Source organism: Nycticebus coucang, chromosome 15, assembly GCF_027406575.1.
Source record: "Nycticebus coucang isolate mNycCou1 chromosome 15, mNycCou1.pri, whole genome shotgun sequence".
Taxonomy (NCBI): domain Eukaryota; kingdom Metazoa; phylum Chordata; class Mammalia; order Primates; family Lorisidae; genus Nycticebus; species Nycticebus coucang.
Genome location: NC_069794.1, coordinates 13,281,080 through 13,293,882, shown reverse-complemented (window position 1 = coordinate 13,293,882; position 12,803 = coordinate 13,281,080). Strand labels below are relative to the sequence as shown.

Here is a 12,803-nt window from a genome sequence, read left to right as displayed (position 1 = left end):
CAAGGTGTTGGGAATATTGCCTTTCCTCTCAGCCTGTATCAAAAAAGAGGTATGAAAAGTCACAATGAATGGAATTCTTATGATTAGAAATGATGGGACAACATTAATAACCACGTATTAAAGATAGCACTTGGAAGCAGAACAAGTTAATTGTCTAGATGAAACTAGCTGGCTATGTCATGCTTGCAGGGGGGATGAAACAGTTCAGAGGACACTACGCTAAAAGAACCAATAGTAATGGGATGTGTTATAAACAACCACACATTTTTTTTCATGTGCTGCATTTTTTTTTGTTTTGTTTTGTGACAGGGCTGTTGCCCAGGCTGGAGTGCAGTGTTGGCATCATCATAGTTCACTGCAGTCTCAAGCTCCTGGGCTCAAGTGATCCTCCCATCTCAGTCTCTAGCTGGGACCATGGGCATGCATGGTCTGGTATCTTTTAGGTTTTCTGCTTTGACAAACCCTTAAGAAAATTAGCCACCATGCCTGGCTAAGCCTGGTTGGTATCTTTTAGGTTTTCTGCTTTGAGGAACTCTTAAGAAAATAAAATACTTAAATTTCTAGAAATAGCACACAATGCCATGTCCCCTCTGGTGATTGATAAAAGTATATAAAAAATATGCTCCTATATTTTGGCAGAAATCTCTATTGTGAAGTTAGAAAGCCCCAAAGTTAGGAAGGCAAGATGAACGAAAAGGTCTTGGCTTGCAAGTGAAGCGGCCTCGTAAGCAGACTTCAACCTGATTAAGTCTTACCATTGTCTACAGAAATTCCAAGCACACTTGATATCTTTCTCACACTGAAAACACAGAAAAAGTCACTTTGTTATTGGATGCTGTTCCACACCCTTACAAATTGATTCACGGGTTTTATGTTTTCACAGCAGTGAAGGATTAACATCCACCCAGAGCTGGAATGTCAGAATGTGGATGCTTGATCAATTACATGCACAGTATCAGGACAGTGAGAATAATCTGTCCCAGTTAGTCACGGGAGTTGCAGGACAAAAACAATGATATGTCGGCTATAAGCAATAAGTCCAAACATTGTGTTTAAAAACTGGACAATGTCTGGCTATTGAACCTGCCAAATTTTGTTTTGAGACCAGGGCCAAGAGTCTAGCATGTTTAGGTTTGGTGCCGTAGTTGAGCATTTTCCACATTGTGTCACTCTCAAAGCCTAGGGACTGTCCTCCAAGGAAGGAAACGGTGCCATGAGCTCTTCATCCTACTTGCTTTGAGCTGGAAAAAAAATTGAGTTGGTGATGTGGTATGGTGTGGCCTGGGGCTCTCCCCTCTGAGATGGCACATGAGATGGCTGCTGTTACGATGGTATGTCATGGGACTTACTGTGGTTAAAAGTGAGAGAGTTATCCAGGCTGCCCAGCTGCTGCAATCTGGCATGCATCATTCCTGTTCTGTTACGGGAAACAGGCAATGTCTGAGATTTTCGATCATGAACTATGGGTCCCAACCCCTCCTGGTTCCTGCAACATGAGTGAAATGGGATAGAAGCAAAAGTTAGATTTGTTACACCGCAGCGAGACAGGGAACGTTAGTGAAGCCACAATATGGAGACAGCCACACATTGACGGAGCTAGAGGAGCAGTCGGAGACACAATCAGGCGGCAGCTCTTAAAATGTTCACAGCAAAGCACCTGACAGCCCTGAAGCAAAAATCAGGCCAAAGCAGAGACCTTTTTCATGTTTGTAAAGAACTTTAGAGATGCTACTTTTAAGAAAGTGAGCATCACTCCTCCAACATAGCGCCAAAAGTTAGGGTTGTGACAACTGTCAGAACATCCCTAATCTTTTTTAGATTTGTTCTAAAAGAACAAAAAATATTTTTTTTAATTGAAAAATGCACTGGAAGAAACAGAGAACAAACATGCAATGAGAGGGGTTATATGAGACGGTTTGACACCTTTATTCTTACCCAAGCGGGAAGGAGAAGAGCCACACACTTTGTTAAACTTGTCAGCAGTGAAATAGAGAAAACAGAAAAGTGATCTGGGTTAGCAATCAAACAGCTAACTTCCTACGGTGTACCATCACCAGAGCAGATGAAAGGAGACCAGTGCTGGAGTGACACCTGTCCCCCGTCCCAGAGCCAACCATTCCCCTCATCATGTTATTGTGTGTCGAACAACAGTGACATGCATGAACTTTCACTGACAGCATGCTGCCGGGTGATCTCAAAGTGAGGATGAGAAGGCACAGTGTTCGTGAAACCCAACCACCGAGGACGGCAAACATCGGCAACGTTCAAAGTATACTTCAGGGCCTTTTTGACATGCAGCACAGACTACGGCAATTTTTGTATAAAGCATGGCATATCTTTCCACACAACACAGAACAAAGTAACGCCATCTCCATGCCTGTCTTTCTCCGCCCTTCTATTTTTAAGGCAATCCACAATTGTATATGCAAATATGTACAGGGTGCTTATGAAGTCAAAAGATTTTCTCTGAAAAAGTTAAATTTATATCCCCTGAAAAAAATAAGTTAACCACTTCACAAAACCCAATTCTAAAATATTTTGTCAGGACACAAATCTTCAGCTTCCCACATTCGCCGTTTTAAGCTCTGGGGTGTTTTATTGTTCTTGGCACAACATTCTTCAAATGCCACCTTGTGAGATAGGTGACAGTAATTGCAAAAAGCGTGTGAAGCCTGCTCAGTACAGTGTCTTTCTGTAGCAAAATATACTGTGTGCTCCTATCTGCAGGACAAAATCAAAGAGAAATCTTAAAAGGCAGCGTGAGATGTTGTTGGTATAAAGACACCTTGTATATACTTGTGTTTGGCACTCATAAACTCAAATATGAAAACTGATAAAAAATAAAAGTTAAAATAAGAGAACTTTAAATGTTACCACATTTCAATTAAAAATAGAGAATATTAACATGAGGAAAGCATAAAATATTCTAATTTGCTTCTTTTAGAAGAGCATTTTTATTTCTAACATAAAACATACTTCTAAAAATTTCTCATTTATCCCCAGAAAAGAACAATGTTAACATAAAATCTTCATGTTCAAATAAAAAGTCTATTTTAAAAATCTGTCCTATTTTATTGCTATAATATAGAATTATAGATAAGAGAAACAAACCCCCAACTAGAATTCAATTTTAAAGCTTTTCTTAAAACATAAATATAAATTTACTTACAATTTAGCTCTTAAGAAGAAGAGTAGAAAAATACAATACTTAGACCAAGACCCCATAAAACCACCACCAGAGAATGCTGACAGTGAGGGCAAACCAAATACAGACAGACGAAATGGCTGTGGGCAGGAGGAAGAACTTGGTAAGACAAATCGTGCTGTGAGAAAACAACCCCTAAGGAAGAGCTGGCTGGACACCCACACCAGCAGGGACACTGTAGCTCTCCTGGGACTCCAGGACAGGAAAGTGTGGGAGGTGTGACACTCCACAAAGAGTTCTGGTCAGGTAAGAACACAGGGCACTCAGTGGTTAGCCAGCGTAGGAGGAGGAAAGGCTCCATGTTAGAGAGATGCCAGATGGACTGGAGACCTTGTTTCTTTTTTTTTTTTTTTTTTGTTGCAGTTTGGCCAGGGCCGGGCTTGAACCCGCCACCTTCGGCATAGGGAGCGCCGCCCAGAGACCTTGTTTCATTAGGAAAGATGGAGAGGGGTAAGGTGAGAAATTAGCGTCTTTGTTGTTGGGAGCAGGAAAAGTAAGAAAGGTCTTTGAAAGTGAAATGGAGGAAAGGAATCACTGAGGAAGGAGAAAACACTCAAAGAGGAACAGGGAGAAGAGAAAGGAGAGGAGACAGAGCAGGGCAGAGGGCACATCGGAAGGAAGGGAAGAAATGTCACAACAGGTCACCACAGAACGTCTCTCCAAGAGATACGCATGAGATGAAATAAGATAGAGGAAGGTAGGAATGCAGACCAAAGTCACTCCCAGATCCCACGGTGGCAGCCCAAGCCGTCTCCATGGCTGCTCACAGGAACCCACTGCCAGTCATCACAGACAACTGTCCCGCACAGCAGACCCAAGGAAAACAGAAAACGACACGCTTCAAACTCAAAGGCCCACAGTACCTGGCTATGTAGCGCTTCCCCATGTACTGAAACTGGTGCAAGCAGACTCTGCAGGCAGGATGAAAAATTATCAGGGAGACATACAGATAAAAATTGTTTTATTCCCCAAAATAACAAATGCAATAAACATTTATATCTACCAATAGACCCTTCCTTCTGGGTTTTATAAATTCTCTGGATGTTCCCTTTAAACTCAGATAACATGATTCACCTGGAAGGGAAGCCCTTTATTGCGTGTGTGTCAGTACTGTGGTGGCTGGAACGACACAGAACAAAGGCCCCTGAGTGACAGGACCATCCATCGGCTTGGGGTTGGGAGATTTACTCCAAGGCAGTTTGCCTTAGAAATCACACTGAAAACCGTACATGCTGTTCCGAGTTGCTTATTTAACCCTCCTTCAAACCTATACAAAGAGCTCTTTTTTGGCACGTGTATAGACCCATCCTCTATAGACCTCAAGTGTCTGGTTTTTGTTTGTTTGTTTTTTTAAAAAATACAAATATCTACAACATCAATTTTTTTTTTTAGAAGTCATGTATTTCCTTGGGTAGATAAAACAACGTCTAGTGAGTGTCTCTGATGCGGAGTCTTCATTTTCATGAGATAATTCCCCCTTTAACTCCCAGAATTGGTCACGAGACTGTGATCTAAGACTTTGAACCACACCCCCTGCTAGAGAGACAGAAAGCCCCCAAAACCAGCTTCCTACCTGGGTTCATGCAAATAAATTTGGCACTAAAACATGTCCCAAACTAACAGACATAAAGGTACTCATAGTTATGATTTATCCAATAACAGTACTGCAGAAGTTTTTTTTTTTTTTACTGCAGAAATAATGTATTTAACTATTGTGTGCTACCTGAGATGTTGATGGGATGTTATGGGATATATTCTAAATGTCAATTTTTTGAGAAATCAAAAAATTTCAGAATTTAGAAAATCATCTTGTCCAGCAGTTTGATAAGATATTGTTGATTCATGTTTAAAAAAGTAAAGAACTTAAAGGGAATCAGAAACTTAGCCTGGAGAGATAAAATCAGATAAAGGTACTATATAAGATTTCACTTCTAATCCTCATCATGTTCTAAAATTATAGCAATTTTGTCTCAGTTTCTGCATCTGCCTAAGTTACATTCAACTTAGAAAAGCAGTATCTACCCAATTCAACTAATAATTTTGAGTTACTTTGTTAAAATGCTTATACACATAAAGTATTTACCTCTCAACTACGACAATCACAAATCAGTAATAATTTAAGGCTGGGCACTTGTTCACTAGGTCATAAACTCCAAAAATGTATGTTTGGGGTCAGGTCCAGTAGAATAGGCTTAACAAGTGAGGATGTGGTATACATGACCTTCCTGGTTCAACTACGTGCAGAGTATTCTTCACACCTCTTAATTACTCAGGGAAAATCAAGATGCAACGAGCAAAGACAAAACTACTCACTCAGATATTGTGAAAAAATCCATAAGTTCAGATGTTGAAGCCTTGTTCCAATACGTAAATAAAGCATCTAGAAAACAAAAATTTATTTGGTCAGAATTATAATACATACATATCATGTACGTTACGGAGAATCACCAATTATAAAACTGGAACGAGAACTTGGAACATGGGCCTCCCAACCCTGCTCCTGCCCCCATTTATAGTTGATCAATGGATCAACCACAGTGACTAATCTACACTGGATAATATACACGAAGGTTTATTCAATTTACAGATGAACACCTGAACTTTAACTTCATCATACATCACCCAGTGCTATATTCCACTCCAATGCTTATTTAAAACTTATACATCATACGCTCTTAAACAGACTAGAAAATTAAAAAATATAAGTGGGCACATATGTATAATAAAGCTGAACTCTATTGTTTCCTACTACAGAATGTCTTCCCAGCAGGGAATTTGTTGAAATTTTTTGCATACTAAACACACTTTTTTTTCCTTTGAGTTTTAACTGAAAAACAGAGCTTGAATCTATCTCAAACTTCTCCAAGCTGCATAATATTCCTCTCTATGGATAACCCATAATTGAGTTAACCAGTTCCCTACTGAGAGACATTTACTGTCTCCCCCCCAAATTTTCTGCTATCATAATTCTATTTCAATGAACATCTTTTTCTGTGGGTTTTGGCATGTATGTCTAACTACATCTGTAGGACAAATTCTTTGAAATATCAACAGCTGTATCAACGGGTATGTGTGTTTGAATTTTTATATACAGACCCTTAACAGCTGTATTACACAAAGAGTTCCTATCATTTGGTAGTTAACCCTTTTTGCATTCCTACATTTTACACTGTGGTTGAGAAGTAGGTAAAGAAGCTTCTCTCTGAGAAAAAGCCACTGACCCTTTGGGTGTAGCAGCCATATAGCCTATGGCTAGGAGGAGTGAGAGTGATAAAGAAACACCTGTATAGCTCAATAATGGAACACCTTGGTGAAAAGGGCATGGAGAGGGATTTAGGTCTCCTAACAAGCATGAGAGAGCTCGCAAGATGAGACCATTGGTGAATTGGCAGTCTCCACACCTGTGATGTTGAGAGGCACAAGATCAGCCTTATATTAGGCTGGAGGACAAAGCAGTCGGGAGCGTGAGCATTCTATCATGGACCCGCTTACTCTGACTCTGTCACTGTTCCTGCCTGCAGAACGCCAGCACAGTGTCTCTCTGCTGAAGATCACTAAGCTCTGCTAAAGACTAAGACCTATCTTTCTAAGAAGAGTGCTTTACTCTCTCAAAGACTCTCTCTCTCTCTCCCTTCCGCTAAAGTAAATAGCCGTCAAGCACTAAGAGCAATTGTTCCTGAGCAAGATAACAGCATTGCGGTCCTTGTCTGGAACACAGCTAGGCTGTGGGCTGGAGACCAACCAATCTTGGGCCCTGATAAGTGGTGTCCATGAAGGGACCCCGACATATGGGGCCTGAGATGAGTAGATAGGGTGGCTGTAAAGATGCTGATGGCTTGTGCAGATGCATGGCCATAGCCTTTTACTCTACACTTGTCAAGAACAAGGACAAGCACGGCTGACATGGGCTATATACTGAGAATTTGTTATGTGCCAGGCACGGTGCTAGGCGCTGGCGTGATTCCACACAGAGTGTGCCACCTAATGCTCATAATTCAAGGCAGAAGGTAGGTAATTCCCCATGTCCAGCCTAAAGCAGCAAGGCTGCATGGGAGTTTGAATGGAGTGCACCTGATTCTAGAGGCCATTTTTGTCCTGTTAGACCAGTAACAAGAATGGGTCAGGAAGTTTCCATCTTCGGGGGATTCTGAGCTTAGATTCCAGAGGAACTGACTGGCTACTTGAGGCTGTTCAACCTAGAAAAAAGAGCATGCAGGGAGCCAAGTAAACACAGGAGAGCCTTGCGGGATCCTCGTGCAGGCACTTGCGGCCACCCCAGCATGCAGAGGGCAGAACACTCAGGTTGCTGGCCAAGGAGAATGGGAAGACAGACTTAAGCTCTGCAAAATGGCAGGAGACACAGGATGGTCAGAGAGAGGAAGGACACAGTGTGTGTGTGTGTGTTTATTCCTTAAATATGGTATAAATGGGAGGAAAGAGGCTAAAGCTACACACCTATTTCCGGTTGTCTATGTGGTAACTGTGCCTGAGGCAATTTCTCCCCATCTGCTACAACACACACACAAATCAATTCTAGGTAGATTTTTAGATTTAAATACAAAAACTTAAATAATGCTGCTTTCATAGAAAATATAGGAGAATATCTTCATGAACTTGGAGAGAGAAGATTTCTTAAATGGGATACACATTTACAAAAGTTCTAATTATAAAGAAAAAAATTGATAACTTGAAGGCAACTTCGAGGAAAAAAAGAGGTATTTTGAAGGGGCAATTGCATGTTTAAAATATGTGTATGACTTTCTAGAGGGCTAACTTTAAAGAATAACTCTCACTTGGCTTCAAAATTTCTTATATATGTGTCTTTAAAAAGCACTATGTTATATAAATCATATTCAATATCTGAAATTTAAAATATTTGTAAGAAAACTTCAAAAAAATTAAAAATTCAAAAAAAGATTAAAAAAAAGATTAACAAATATTTTAAAAAAAGAAAAAAAAAGGTTAAAATTCATTACCAAGAAGCAAAATTTAGAACTTTTGCTTAAATGGGAAGCATTTCAACTTAATAACCGAAGTATTAGAATAATTGCCCTGTGCTTTTGCATTTGGTCATCATTCAAGGATAATCTTGTCTGGATGTCTTTTTTTAAACATCTATTTTAACAAATCAATAGAAAAGTAAAATCACCCCCAGTCCTTAAGCACTTAAAGGATAAGCAGGAAATTTCCTATCACCTGAGTCAGGCGCTGATGCTGCTGAAATGAAGTTTGATATAAAACAGACACTATTTCCCAGCTGAAAGACCTTCCATTGGAGGGTTTATCTATCACACACCTACTGCCACCACATAAAGGCAGCCCAAGAGGCCTTAAGGTTCCCCAAATGTGGCATTTTGTTTTCAAAATTCATCTTAATTCCATGACCTTAACGAAGCTCACAGCACACCTGCTAATTTCTTGTAGGGAAAATGAGACAAGATTTTTGACCAAGAACTGTGACATATACCATGGGATTGGCTACATAACAAAGATGAGCTAACAGACTGAAACTGTCCTATCAAACATCTCCACAAGCCGTAAATGGTCCAGACAGAGCATTGCTCCTATTAAAAAATGTGGTTGTCAAACCCTTAATCAGAAATACAATCTCCCATGATACCACCACTTCCATCAGAAAATGGAAGTTAATGCAGGACTGTTGTGCACACTCTAAACAAAAGGAATGCATGGCCTAATAATACAGAGTGGACATGAAGTTTGTGTGCAGTTTAAAATAGTTTTAACATTGTAAATCTGCACACAAACTTTATGGACACCCTGTACATTTACTAATTCCAGAGACTGACAAATACAGTTAAGCAAGTTGCCTGTCAGGGTGTTGGGCAAATGGATTTTTTAAAAAACTCAAAAGCTACTTCATTTATGCACTTCTGTCTCCTTAAGACAGCAGGTCAGAGTTTAATTTTTTTTTTTTTTGTACAGACAGAGTCTCACTTTATGGCCCTTGGTAGAGTGCTGTGGCATCACACAGCTCACAGCAACCTCCAGCTCCTGGGCTTAAGCGATTCTCTTGCCTCAGCCTCCCGAGTAGCTGGGACTACGGGCGCCCACCACAACGCCCGGCTATTTTTTTGTTGCAATTTGGCCGGGGCTGGGTTTGAACCTGCCACCCTAGGCATATGGGGCTGGCGCCCTACTCACTGAGCCACAGGTGCCGCCCTAATATAATTTTTTTAAAAAGGCCTGTTCACATATTAGAATTTGTTTTCTAGAATAAAATAATTAACAAAACTATTTCCACAATGAGTCTCTTACTTGACTCTTATTTCTATGACATTTAGTAAATTAGTATGCATTTCAAACAAGGAAGAAAATCCTTTAAAATCTTGGGATCAATATAATTTAAAAAAAAAACCCAAAAACCAAATACCAGAACAAGGAAAGCAAAACAGAAATCTTCATTTTTTTACCTACCATCAGACATGCTTTTTAAGATATAGAGGAAACACATCAGCAGGCTCTTAATTTCAGACTGGTCAAGTTTGTCACAGCGAACCACAGAATTTCCCAAAGTGCTACTTTGTTGGTGCTGAAAAGGAAATACAGGTGATTTTTCTATTTCATTAGTGGGAGAAATTGTTTTGTTTCCCTTTTCTACCTTGGAAGAGAAAGATTCTTCAAACTGAGTCAGATCACGCAAATTGGAAGGTGGATTACTGACAGCTGACCTCCAGGCACCCCTACACCTGAATGTAACACACACAAGGCCTCTCCACAGAGGCTCTGGGCACAAACCTTTCACACTGGATAACCACAGTTTCAGTTATGCCAAGTTAAAACCTTCAAAGTGCCAAGTAAAACCTCATGCAAAAAAATATGCTAAGATCAAACACAAAAATGATGACTCAGAGGACACCACACAACCAACCACCTCTTCAGGGAAAGGGCAGTGGGTGAAACAGCAAGGAAAGCCTGTGGTGCTGCTGTGTTCCAGCCTCGAAGTGCGCGTCGCTGGGGGATGGCACGTGCTTGACAGGGACAAGCATGGACACCTTGGCACAGCATCACCAAAGACTCTAAACTGATGAGGTCATGCCGTCACTAGCTGAGCTCCACAACACTGCAAACACCAGAAACCTTGGGGCAAAGGGGAGGGCAGTTTTGCCACTAGGCAGCACCTAAAAAGATAAATAAATAAAACAAGAATCTCACCTCGGGATTACAAACCCAGGAGTTTTAACTCCCCCTCCCCCGCCAAGTTAAGTTTCCAAGTCAAATCAGGATTTTTTTTTTGCCAAATAATCAAAGAAAAATGATCAGTAAAAAAGATGTTTCATTCGAGGTCTTGCTGGCCAATTGAAAAATACAGGGTTAATGAATAAGAAATGAAAATATCTTTATTTAAAAAAGAACACAGGTGCGGTGAGTGGCAAGACTGGTACGGAAGATCACCTCGCCTGCCCCTTGGCTTGGAGGCCCTAGGAGAAGTCAGTACTTCTGGAAGGGGAAGGGCAGGTGCAGCGTGCAAGGTTTCCTCTGGCAGAGGCGGGACTGTTAAAAGGGAAAAGTCCACAGTGACCCGATGCTTCCTGGCTGACTGGCAGCTCTCCTCCTCCTCTCCAGCACCGCGAATGACACAAGCGGAGTGCCTTCGGAGCAGCTTCTCCCTCTACACACACGAAGGCATGTTGGGGCCAAGGGAAAAGTTCATCAGGTCATGAGACACCCCTGCACCGAGCCGCTCATGCCTTGAGAGAACCACCTTCAAGGATAATCACGTTTGTGCCAGCTGTGGAATGTGACAAGATTCCACACTTGATGCTGAGGGGAATGTTTTCCAGATGCTTGCTGAGAACCAGGAATACATCCCTAAATAGTTCATTTGGTTATTGGAAAAGGAGCTGGCCTGTAACTTAAAGTAACTTATGAAAACTGTGCCCAAGGTGATACCAATCTACCTGGTTTCAGGTTGAAACTGAGCTGTATCCTTACCCACAAACTTCCAAATTGTCTGAGCCCTTAGAAACTTCAAGAAAAAGGTGAATTATGAGGGGGAAGTAAGTGATTTCAGAGGAAGCCTTATCCCTGCATCATCTCTATGGTCAGTAACTCTTTCCTGGAGGTGGCTGCAGAGACCACGCGGAGGTCATGTTCTCTGGAGTAAATGTCACCAGCGAGTCTAAGTGGGTGGCATTTGATTCCCTGCCTGCCTGACCTGCCAGGACCATTCACCAATAGTGCTCCACTGTAAACACTGCCCTTGTCTGAAATCCTGGAAATAGGAATCAGAGAGTTTCAAGAAATGGGTCCCAACTTTAGATAAAGCTCTGATCATCTACCCAAGGTTGGTGGAGTCATTTACAAAAAACAAAAGGTCACACTTAACGCACTACAACATGAAGCAAATTAGTCCACAGTAGAGGGCTAAATTCCATTAATTACAAGAAACACTTGTGTTACGTGAAAAGAAATTACCTTATCCAGAGAATTGCTCTTCTCACTGTTTCTCTCTGGAAGGCTGTTACCCGAATCAGTGCTTATGAGAGACCCTCTTGAGTCAGCATTTCTCACGCTATTGATGTTTGGAGTTGATGTCGTATACGGAGAAGCTAAACAGAAATTATGCCAAACCAAAGTTATGTTGAGACAGAGCAAAATAAAGGTAAGTACTGGCCTTTAAGGAAAATTGCTTTTATGACATTTATTTTTTCTGTTAGGAAGTTGGCTGAAAAGTTGCACTCAATTACTTTACGATGAGATACAGGTAAATTGGGACTAAAACATTAAGATGTAATAGCAATTCATTTACTGGAAACTGCCTTTGACTGCTGAGACTAAAAGGGCATGCACTGTTTCTCAATGAGATAGAATAAGACTTAAAAGAATTAATAGGTAAATCCACTTACAACTATTAAATAAAAAAATTAAATCTTACAACAAACCCGTGTATTCAAACTCTAAGCTGAGGTGTCCCAGCAAACTCTGAGGGTTATCATAGGATATTTTATATTTTCAAAGGAAACCCAATGATACTTGACATTGGCCAGAAACTGCAGTTTCAGCCTTAGATAGTGCTATATTCTTCTTGATGATGTTGTATCTTTATGAAGCTGGGTATCTATGATAAAAAGTGCTGGGTGAAAATCAATGTGGAGCAGGAAATGAGGAAGACAGTGGACACTCTGATTCAAAAGTATGAGACAGTGTGAGTGTCTAAAAGGCATGCACACATATACCCATCTGGTAATTAAAAATGAAATTTTTTATCTTTAAATTGAGTGTGTGTGTTTTTCCAAATGCCTACTAAGTTGTTAGGATATAAACACTTGGTATTTGGACCTAAGAATCTAATAAACAGAACTATTAGGTGTCAGTTTTGGCCTGGGGCACCATGAAAAATAAGGATGCTGTGAACACTGAACAGGTGGGATTCTCTGCTGTAAACAGTTACGAGCAGAAAGGAAATAGGATTTGGAAATAAAATTTGTGATGTCCATAAAAAAAAGTAGCATTTGAAGACAGAAATCAGTCCCAACCTTGGTACTTTTCCTTTTTCAGTTTTTGGCCAGGGCCAGGTTTGAACCTGCCACCTCCAGTATATGGGGCCGGTGCCCTACTCCTTGAGCCACAGGCGCTG

The 12,803-nt window shown here is 40.8% G+C and overlaps 1 protein-coding gene across 21 annotated transcripts in view; it reads right to left on the bottom strand.

Annotated features, from left to right (window-relative positions):
- DOCK9 (dedicator of cytokinesis 9) overlaps positions 1-12,803 on the bottom strand; it is a 288,860-nt gene that overhangs the window by 55,638 nt on the left and 220,419 nt on the right. For 11 of the 21 annotated variants that reach the window (XM_053563270.1, XM_053563264.1, XM_053563274.1 and 8 more), the window contains 5 exons: positions 11,642-11,775; positions 9,641-9,755; positions 5,519-5,585; positions 4,069-4,116; positions 1,350-1,486 (listed from right to left, as the gene is read on the bottom strand). In XM_053563270.1, coding sequence (XP_053419245.1) covers positions 1,350-1,486; positions 4,069-4,116; positions 5,519-5,585; positions 9,641-9,755; positions 11,642-11,775 — 501 coding nt within the window. Of the gene's footprint in view, positions 1-755; positions 800-1,349; positions 1,487-4,068; positions 4,117-5,518; positions 5,586-9,640; positions 9,756-11,641; positions 11,776-12,803 lie in introns of all 21 variants that reach the window. The other 10 variants (XM_053563283.1, XM_053563273.1, XM_053563278.1 and 7 more) reach the window with 2 other exon arrangements.